General features: G+C 37.6%; 1 protein-coding gene and 1 pseudogene across 2 annotated transcripts; both read right to left on the bottom strand.

The window, feature by feature from the left end:
- Positions 1-170: 170 nt before the first annotated feature.
- Positions 171-3,821, bottom strand: CI51 (51 kDa subunit of complex I). Its single transcript, XM_086665402.1, has 3 exons — positions 3,581-3,821; positions 629-2,102; positions 171-467 (listed from the first exon to the last, which is right to left on the bottom strand). Exons 1-2 carry the CDS (start codon positions 3,581-3,583, stop codon positions 645-647), a joined length of 1,461 nt encoding a protein of 486 aa, XP_086521528.1. The 5' UTR covers positions 3,584-3,821; the 3' UTR covers positions 171-467; positions 629-644.
- Positions 3,822-5,391: 1,570 nt separating this feature from the next.
- LOC147553439 (subtilisin-like protease SBT4.10) lies at positions 5,392-9,315 on the bottom strand (annotated as a pseudogene). The gene is made up of 5 exons (XR_015236753.1): positions 9,143-9,315; positions 6,636-6,732; positions 6,411-6,502; positions 6,093-6,339; positions 5,392-5,968 (listed from the first exon to the last, which is right to left on the bottom strand). The product of XR_015236753.1 is annotated as a subtilisin-like protease SBT4.10 (transcript).
- Between the last annotated feature and the right edge of the window lie 965 nt (positions 9,316-10,280).

Below are 10,280 nucleotides of genomic sequence, written 5' to 3'. Positions count from 1 at the left end.
AATTATCAATCGAGACAGAATTTTGGTTCGCAAACCTGTCCTATTAGTGAACGAGTCTACTCGACCCATCCTCCTGCTAATTTTATGGTTTAACATGAAAAGAAAAAACACACGTTTTTGTACATCTCAAAAATGTATGTTGGGTCTATACCAGACAAAGAGGGGAAAAATGATACATAATTATGCACTTTTTTTTTATCAGATTTCAGAATTGTTTTCGGTCTCTGAGAAAACAACGCATACAAAATGAAAACAAAGTTTACTTCCTCAACAGAGCCAAAATTAAAATTACGAAAAAAGTCTCGAGTTCCTTCAACTCTTTTATTCCACAATATCCACCTGATTAGATAAAAATCCCTAAACAGCATAAGATGAAACTATAAAAACAGTAAATTATGATCTTCGAACGAAACCAACTTTTGCTCTCGAAGAACCGAAGTTGAATATCAATGATCCATCTTCTGCATCTGCGACAACATCACCCATTGAGATCACTCCCCGCTAACAAGAACGGGTTTTGTTTAGTTATGCAATACAAAACAAGGAAATAATAACAAGCACTGACTGACCGAAGTCCGAATAGTTCTTTCACTTTATAGAGAGGGGGAGGGAGAGAGAGAGACCTAACCTACGCGGTTGTAGGTTCAAGCAGCCGCCTCGAGTAATTCTCTTGCTGCACGATCCTTGATCCTCCTCTCCAGCTCTGGTCTGAAGTGCCTAATGAGTCCTTGCACAGGCCAAGCAGCAGCATCACCCAATGCACAGATAGTATGACCCTCGATCTGTTTCGTGATCTCCTGAAGCATGTCTATCTCTTCCAGCTTTGCATTTCCAACCTTCAATCTCTCCATTACCATCCACAACCATCCTGTTCCTTCCCTGCAAGGTGTGCATTGCCCACAGCTTTCGTGCTTATAGAAGTAAGAAAGTCGGGCAATAGCATCTACAACATCTGTTGATTTATCCATCACAATAACTGCAGCAGTTCCTAACCCGGATTGCACGGCCTTGAGTGCATCATAATCCATCAGTACATCATCACATATGTCCTTTGGAAGTAAAGGAACAGATGAACCTCCGGGTATTACTGCAAGTAAATTATCCCATCCACCTCTCACTCCTCCACAGTGCCTTTCGAGCAATTCCTTTAATGGTATACTCATCTCCTCTTCAACAGTGCAAGGTTTGTTGACGTGACCCGAAATGCAGAATAGTTTTGTTCCCGAATTGTTCTTCCTTCCGAAACTAGCAAACCACTCAGGCCCTCTCCTTAAAATGGTGGGAGAGACGGCTACTGTTTCGACATTGGTAACTGTTGTTGGGCAACCGTATAAACCTGCATTTGCTGGGAAAGGAGGCTTCAATCTAGGTTTACCTTGCTTTCCTTCAAGACTTTCAAGAAGTGCAGTTTCTTCACCACAAATGTAAGCACCTGCTCCATAATGGATATGAACATCAAAATCGTAACCAGATCCGCATGCGTTTTTCCCCAAAAGTCCAGCTTTATAAGCTTCTTTGAGAGCTTTTTCGAGGTTTAAACGCTCATTTACGTATTCACCCCTTATGTAGATATAAGCAGCGGATGCCCGCATTCCTACTCCAGCGATAAGACACCCTTCTAGTAATTTGTGTGGGTCATGTCTCATAATTTCTCTGTCCTTACATGTTCCTGGTTCACTTTCATCAGCATTGACAACAAGATATGAAGGACGACCATCAGAAACTTTCGGCATAAATGACCATTTTAGACCAGAAGGAAAACCGGCACCACCACGACCACGGAGACCAGATTTCTTCATTTCGTTCACGATCCAGTCAGTACCCTTAAGTACCAAGTCTTTGGTTCTATACCAATCACCTCGTTTCATTGCGCCCTTTAGGAAAGGGTCGTGAATTCCATATAGGTTGGTGAAGATGCGGTCTTCATCTTTCAGCCCACCAAAGTGAGTTTTCTCGGCGGGTGGAGGTGGTGGTGGAGGTTGTGGAGTGCTCGAAGTAGTTGCAGCTTGAGTGCTGAATGATCTGGAAACTGCGTCCCATCTCCAGCTGCAGTTACGAACTAGAGCTGTCCTCTGTAGAGAGAGAATGTTCTTGATAGGTCCCTGCTCCAAGTATTCGACAATTAGATTAACTAAAGAACTCTAAATTTAAAAGACAAACTCACGGTAGAGCAAGTCTTTCACTTATAGTGTGTATCAACAAAGGACAATTCAAAGGAAAACCTAAATCACAATTAAGACCATGACGTTTTCACCAGAGAAAACATGAGTGCAGCCAAGCGCAAAAGCAATTTCAGCATTTTATTTTCCCTTTTCTTTTATTTTCTTACTCAGTGTATAGCAAAAGGAAATCACTTAAGAGGCAGAGACATTCATGATGAAAAGTAATGAACTCAAAGGCCTGGAGTCCAATTGCAGTTATAACATTAATCGAAACATTATCTTAAATAGATAGCCCCGTGAAAGAAAATGCTCCAACTCTAGAATAATGAACTTTTCAGTTACATCACAGACCATGAAACTTAGATGTCTGACTATATGTTGTTTTAGCCCAGCACTGAAATATAGCAACTCAAACCAATTAACTTGATGGTATTTGCTCGAGAGATGAAATAAACAATTCACGGATCATACCTTTACTCTTCAATTGGGCACTATAATCTAATAGATTATCTTAACTACAGTCTCAAAAGTTAGACAACAAGAAGAATATTCATGGGAACTTGATGATTTTAGCAGAACTTTGTTTCCTTATGAAAGGCGATCACGTTTACCAAATTTTTCGATAGCAAACAGCTAAGAAGAACCAAAACGGGGAGTCCTAAACTAGCTGTCTGGATGAAAATCATGAAATTTTGATCCATGGCTCCAAGTTCTGGTAAGGTAGATTTTCAATACGTTTTTGAAGCGGTTAAACACTTTTCATGTTTGCATCTAATCAGTTTTTCCGGTTGCATTTTTAGGATTAAAGTGGTCTGGATCATAATAATTCCGAGCATTTCCAATATTTCATTCTAAAGCACATTAATTTAATAGAATTTTCCATGTTAACCCAGACGACTAATACAACCATATAAATATTTGACATGCCAACAAATAAAACCTTGACGATCATAGAATAGAGATTCAAAGACTTCTATTTGTTTTTTTTTATCAGTACCATGATTTATGGCGATATCAACAAAAATGTGGTAACTTGATGAAAAGTAGAAACCTTGAAGGTGAGAAATGAGATTTTTTTCTAATCCACAATCAGTTAATCTGTAATGAATTTTCCAAATCCATTCACAAAAATCAGGTGCCCTAAATTTTCTTATGAACTTTCAAAATCAAGAATTTCTTACATTAAAGGTATTGAAACACAAAATTACTAAGAATCGACGAAGAACAAACAAAAATGTATACATATAAGTTCGATTTCTCGCAACTCAACTAATTGAATGTTCAATGCTCGAAAGAATAACTCATGGCAGTAGATCTATAACCCTAATTTGATCAAATCGCAAAAGGGAAGGTTGGATTTGACCTACAAAAGTAGGTAAAATAGAAACCCTAGAAAATGAGAGATGTAAAATACGTACCATGAGATTTCTCAGAGGAGTTCGCAAATCAAATCAAGAGAGAGAAAAATAGAGATGAAATAAAGAAGGTTGGGGGCTCCTCCCGTCGAGAGGATTACAATAGAGAAAGAAAGAAAGTTTTAGAGAGAGAAAGATATAAGGGTCTGTTTGGACCTTAGAGAAGCCCTGAAACCATTACATGAGTCAGTGTCTCATGGCCATCCACGACAAATTTTGTGGGGGAGGCCAAGTCTTTATTCTTTTGGTCGATGCTTGGGGCTTTGGGGGAGCGAGGAAAGTTTTCTAGATACAAAATTTCACAAGGTGGAGAAGTTAAATTTTTCGTCCAAACACACCATTCTCATGTTGTTGACCGATCCTCTATGGGGATTCATTTTCTCCTCTATCTCTTGTTATCTTCATCTCTTTCTCCAATCCGACTATCGCACTTTTTTTTTCTCTTTCTCCAAGTTCTAGCGGAACGGAAAACCCTTTCGACAAGACACTTCGTCCTGGAAGGTCGTTGTGGTAGATATAAACGAAGTTTCGGCGGAGGGGAACTTCCTTCGTCGGAACACAAAAGAAAGAAGAAAAAGAGAGAGGGGGAGAGAAAAGAAAGAAGAAAAAAGAAAGAGAGAAAGAAGAGTAGTGATGGTGCTAGAGAGTGGTGGTTGATAGTGCAGTTGCAGTTAGGGGTGTACTCGAGTCGAGTCGAGCCGAGTAGTAAGATGTTCAAGCTCGGTTCATGTATTTGACTGTCGAGCTTGAGCTCGAGCTCGAGCTCGTTCGAGTAATTGTCCACTTGTTCAAGCTCGGTTCATATAAGTTTGAAAGAGTTTGAGCTCGAGTTCGAGCTCACATTGTCTTAAGCTCGTTTATCGAAATACTTCAAATTGAAACTTCCTAAATTATCAAAATACTTCAATGATCATTTGTCACATACAATAATAATGATTAATTATTTATATTCCGATAATTTTGTAATGGTTGATGTTTCATGTACAAGTTTCAATACTAATACGTAATTATATACTGTAATATTATAAGAGTATGTTAAACGAGTTGTTCACGAGTAGCTCGTGATACACTAAAGAATGATCAAGCTCGGCTCGTTTACATAAACAAGCATGATTTTGGGCTCGTCTTAAGCTCGTGCTCGTTAATATTCGAGTCGAGCACGAGCAATTTTCGAGCCGAGCTCGAGCAGCTTAAGAGCTCGGCTCGTGTACACTCCTAGTTGCAGTTGATGGTAGTGGTGGGAGGGTAAGATGAGGAAAGAAGATATTGAAACATGTTCGTGTCAAACAAAGTGACTGTAAAATATTTAGATACACAAACAAACTCCCATTGTCATATAAAAAGAACGGGCCAAGTACAACCAGGGACGGATACATGGGGTGCGAGGGGGTGCAGCCGCACCGCTTGATCCTCTCGAAAAAAAATATAGTTGTAGTAATTTTTTTAAATATATATAGGTATATTTAAATATATATGTTCTAATCTAACAAGATGACTCAAAGAAGCCTCTGTCTTAGTGGTTCAAGTGCGGGTTGTAGTGTTTGGGGCAACGTTTTGGAGTCCGTCTACATTAAGCTAAACTTGGTTTATTTTTATTTACCATTTAAGACAATAGTAACACAACCTAAAATTTGAAACAAGACGAATAAATAAAACCTAAATTTCTTATCTTTATGCTCCAGTAATTCTAAAAGCGCCTAAAGTACCAAAATTTACTGAGCGTGTTGAAAGGAACACTTAGTCGTGACATTTTTTCCATACAAGATAGGAAATCTAGTTCCATTTGATTGAAAGCCATTAACAACAGTACCCTAAACAAAGGTAACAAGGTTAGATGAATAATCTAACATTCCATTCAAAATTTAAAGACAATGTAAAACTACAGGAATCAAGAAAGTATACCTCGAATGTCTTCTCATTTCCAAGTACTACCTTGTTGATGATCCTACGATTTGTGCTCGTTGCTCCCACAGTTAACAACCAAAGTGCATTGCTAGTCACAGATTGTCGCATGGGGCCAGCGTTACCTGCTGACTGCGCTGTGAGAATTTCATTTTGAATCGCATGAAAAGCACCAATGGCAATAGGATCTTTTCAAATTCTTTTGGACGAACAAACCCTAATGAAACTGAAAGTGTGTCAACCCCATCGGCAATTGCATCATCAAAGGCAGCCAAAATGTCGTCGGTGGGACAACCTAGTTCTGAACAGACCTTATAAACAGCAATTCTTGCCGATGACACAACACCTCTAGCATTTCCCTTGGCTATTTCATAAAAACTCACATCCTTCACTTTATTGTCTGCAGTAGTTGATGAAGTATGAGTACCATGTCCCATGAAATCTCTCACACTGTCGTCTTGTGAATATTACCGAGCCCCGATGATCTTGCTAAATGTACAACACAAATAAATATTATATATATATATATATATATATTATCTACGTTCTCGTAGAATAGAAAACACGTTTCTTATAATTTGTTGATAAGGAGATGAATGAGTAGGAAAATTACTTGTTGCAAGTGAAATTTTTGCCACCTTTACAAATACCCTTCCATTTCATTGGTGGAGGGCCGAATCCGTCATCAATGAAACTTTCTGACTCTGGCTAAATTCCTGTATCTAATACTCCAACAATGATATCACTCTCAGTAGTAGAAACTCGTTCTACATTTTCTACGAATCCTAGAAAGTCCCGCGACCTTGTTGTATGAAGTTGTAGTTTTTGACTCGGAAATATAGACACTATGTCTTTCCTTCCTGCGCACATTTTATATACATAAGTTATTTGGTACAATAAACATATCAAAATGGGGTTATTCTTTACTTACCATAAAGTTTGTGAACTTCTTGTTCAGTAAGATTTGCTGCAAATCCATTGAAACTCTTTTTGTAGCTACGTATCATGACATCTTTCACCAAACTGTACAATAAGATTGAATATGATTTTCTAAGAGATGTAAATTAAGTTATTAAAAGAACCCCAATTTTGTATAATGTGAGACAAGCAACTTTTCAATGTGTCTGTCTGAATTTTTCAGGAAAATCAATACTACCTTTCGCCGAGAACATCATTTAGAATACTCTCATGATGAGATGTTGGAGAATATTTAGTCTCAGATGGAAGTCCACCCATATACACGATATATATATCTGCATAGGTCATCAACACAATATAATATAATGTTCAGGTCATCTTTACTCATTGTAAATCGGTTGAGTTGTAAGATAACTAATTTGTTATTTTGAATTGTATAAGTTCTTTAAAAATGAACAACTTTAAATATTTAAGATATATCATTTGGAAATCGATATAATTTTTTGGGGTAGTTGAATAATAATTGTAAATGAGAGAAAATGATATTCTAATTAAACATTTTCAAAAGAAATATGTAGATACGAAACCAAATAGATAACTAGATATGAGAGGAAACCTTTCTATCCAGCATTAGAACCAGTAAATGTTACAATCGCGAGAAAGAAAATGGAAAAAATGCTAACAAGGAAATAAGATGAACTCAAATTATAAAGGGACATTTCTTTACTCTAATGAAAAACTATGATCCCCACATGTGTTTAAATAAGAAAGGTCGCGGCTTTGGGGAATAAAGAATAATATCCGAGGAATAAAAATTTGGTCAATAAATATTGATTTAGGAACATATTTTCTTTTTAGCCCAAAAATTAATTTGATCAAATATTGCTCCCTGATCTTCATCTTATCTCTCCCCATAATGTCTCTTTCTCCTCTTTGATTCGTTTCTTCAAGGGTTTCTACTGGGGGGTCTTATAACCAGTTTTAGATCCAATCTTCTCATTTTCTTTACGAACACCAACTTTCTTTGTGATTCGTTAACTCTGTCGATTCAAAATCTAGAAAAATCCGTAATTAGGGTTTCTTGATCCGAGTATCTTCTCTCAGTTACAGTTGTGGGAGCTTCTTCTTTGCCGAATTGACGAGTTTGATTTGGCTATGACCTCTAGCTATTATTGCTTATTTGTAAGAGTTCTTCTAACATCTGAAATTTCTTTGGTAGTTATTTCCTTTGTGAACTTTTCTTGAAATGCAAATCCAACCTTTGAATCTTTATCTACAGGAGTTTTTGTCCTTTGAATAGTAGATTATCTTTCCGAGTAATCCTATTAGCAACTGAAGATAGGAAAATGTTATCCCGGCAAAAGTCCTTGTGGATTGGGGGAAATGGTGTTTCTGGGAACCCTAGTTTTGGGTAAATTGAAATGAGGGGTTTTGGGTATGAGTGATGGAGGTGGGGAGAATGGAAAAGAAAACCAAAAATGAAAACTACAAGCTATGTGGCAGTGATAATTTTGGTAGAAGAATTGCAAGAATTACCATGGCTCAGATTTGCCAAATGGCTGGATTTTATAGCATCATGAGTCAATTCTTGATGCTTTCTCAACAATATTGATTCGTTAACTTTGTGATTCAAGAGAGAGAGAGGGTGGCAATGAGTGTGAGAGGAGAAGAGAGGAGAGAGAAGAGCTGGCAATCGTGGCCGGAATGATGGTGGTGGGAAGTTGTGGTGGTGAAGGTGATAGAGAAGATGAAGATTAGGGGCCAATGTTTGATCATGCGAATTTTTGGACTAAAACAAAATATTCCCTCGAGAATGTAAAAAGAAATACGGATTCCCTAGAGAATTTTATTCTCCAGAGATCATTCTTTATTCCCCAAAGCAGCGGCCATAAGAAAATGGGGAATTAAATTTTGGGATGATTTATTCGGTGAGTTCAAGACTTTATTCATATAATTTTTTGAGTTAATTCCTATATGGCCCCCTACTTTGTGACCAGCTTCCTTTATGGCCCTCAAATTTCTGTAAATTCAAATATGGCCCCCTATTTTCATGGAAATGTCATAACTACCCTTCCCATTAATATATTTTCAAAATAAAATTAAAAACAAAAACCTAAATTCCACCTCACTTCCCTCTCCACCACTCATCTCTCTCCAACTCACCTCTCTCTCTCTCTCTCCAAGTCAGCACTCTTAAAAAAAAAAAAAAAAAATTTTTTTTTTTTACACTCACCTCTCTCTCTCCAATCAGCACTCTCATGAAGGTCGCCGGCCGGAAAATTTTCCGGCCAGCGACCTTCATACATATAAAAAAAAAAAAAAAAAAAAAAAATTTCACTCATCTCTCTCTAAAAATTCCGGCGAAGGGGGTTTTCCTTCGCCGGAATCTGGTCTGTTGAAGAACAGACCGATTTGGTCTGTTCTTCAACAGACCTGGTCTGTTCTGTTGAAGAACAGACCTGGTCTGTTCTGTTGAAGAACAGACCTGGTCTGTTCTGTTGAAGAACAGACCGATCTGTTCTTCAACAGAACAGACCAGGTCTGTTGAAGAACAGACCAGATTCCGGCGAAGGGAAACCCCCTTCGCCAGAATTTTTAGAGAGAGAGAGAGATGAGTGAAAAAAAAATTTGCGGATGACCGTACAACGACACACCATCTCTTCTTCCTTCATTTTTTAGGGTTTTTTCTTTAAGTCTCTGTAACCCAAAATCCCCCCTTTCTCTTCACTACTTCTTCTTTCATACCTTTTCTCTCTCTACTGTCTCTTTCTAGCTTTTGTCTCATGATGCCTTTGTAGATTCTTGTACTTTTGGATATGGCGACAGTAAAACCCTAATCTCCGCCGGAGGAAACTCAGATTCATTGATTTCCATTGAGTATCGAAGATTATGTTCTCGGTATGAACTTCATAAGATTATAAAAAATGGATGGAATTCTAAGCAAGACGACAACGACGATGCCAAGTTCGAATCTGAATGTTAATTCTCCACCTCCATTTCTCAGTAAAACTTATGATATGGTTGATGATCCTTCAACGGATTCAGTTGTTTCTTGGAGTTCAAGCAATAATAGCTTTATTGTCTGGAAGCCGCCGGAGTTCGCTAGAGATCTTTTGCCCAAACATTTTAAGCACAATAATTTCTCTAGTTTCGTTCGACAATTGAATACATATGTAAGCTTTTCTTTTCCATTTTGATTCAATCTGATTTGTTCTTCATTTACTAATTTTGTTGTTGAAGATTGAATAAAAATCCCGATCATCCTTAGTAAAGCTAGGGTTTTGACGTAGTCCCATGACAAATCAAATATGTTCTTCATTCAACAGACCAGATTCCGGCGAAGGGAAACCCCCTTCGCCGGAATTTTTAGAGAGAGAGAGAGATGAGTGAAAAAAAAAAAAAAAAAAAAAAATTTCTTATAAGTATGAAGGTCGCCGGCCGGAAAATTTTCCGGCCGGCGACCTTCATGAGAGTGCTGATTGGAGAGAGAGAGAGAGGTGAGTGAAAGAAAAAAATTTTTTTTTTTTTTTTTGTAAGAGTGCTGACTTGGAGAGAGGTGAGTTGGAGAGAGATGAGTGGTGGAGAGGGAAGTGAGGTGGAATTTAGGTTTTTGTTTTTAATTTTATTTTGTAAATATATTAATGGGAAGGGTAGTTATGACATTTCCATGAAAATAGGGGGTCATATTTGAATTTACAGAAATTTGGGGGCTATAAAGAAAGCTGGTCACAAAGTAGGGGGCCATATAGGAATTAACTCTAATTTTTTTGGTGATGGCGAATTTAGAAAAATTAAGTACTTAATATTTTCCATTTACTGATATTCACAATATACCTGCTTACTATGAAAAGTTAATTGTTTTTTATTTGATACCGGTTTCCCT

This window comes from Eschscholzia californica, unplaced genomic scaffold (genome assembly GCF_041429995.1).
Source record: "Eschscholzia californica isolate CP2 unplaced genomic scaffold, dmEscCali1.0.p SCAF_3, whole genome shotgun sequence".
NCBI lineage: Eukaryota > Viridiplantae > Streptophyta > Magnoliopsida > Ranunculales > Papaveraceae > Eschscholzia > Eschscholzia californica.
Note: the sequence above shows the minus strand (reverse complement) of the source record. Positions and strands in the feature narration are given on the sequence as shown.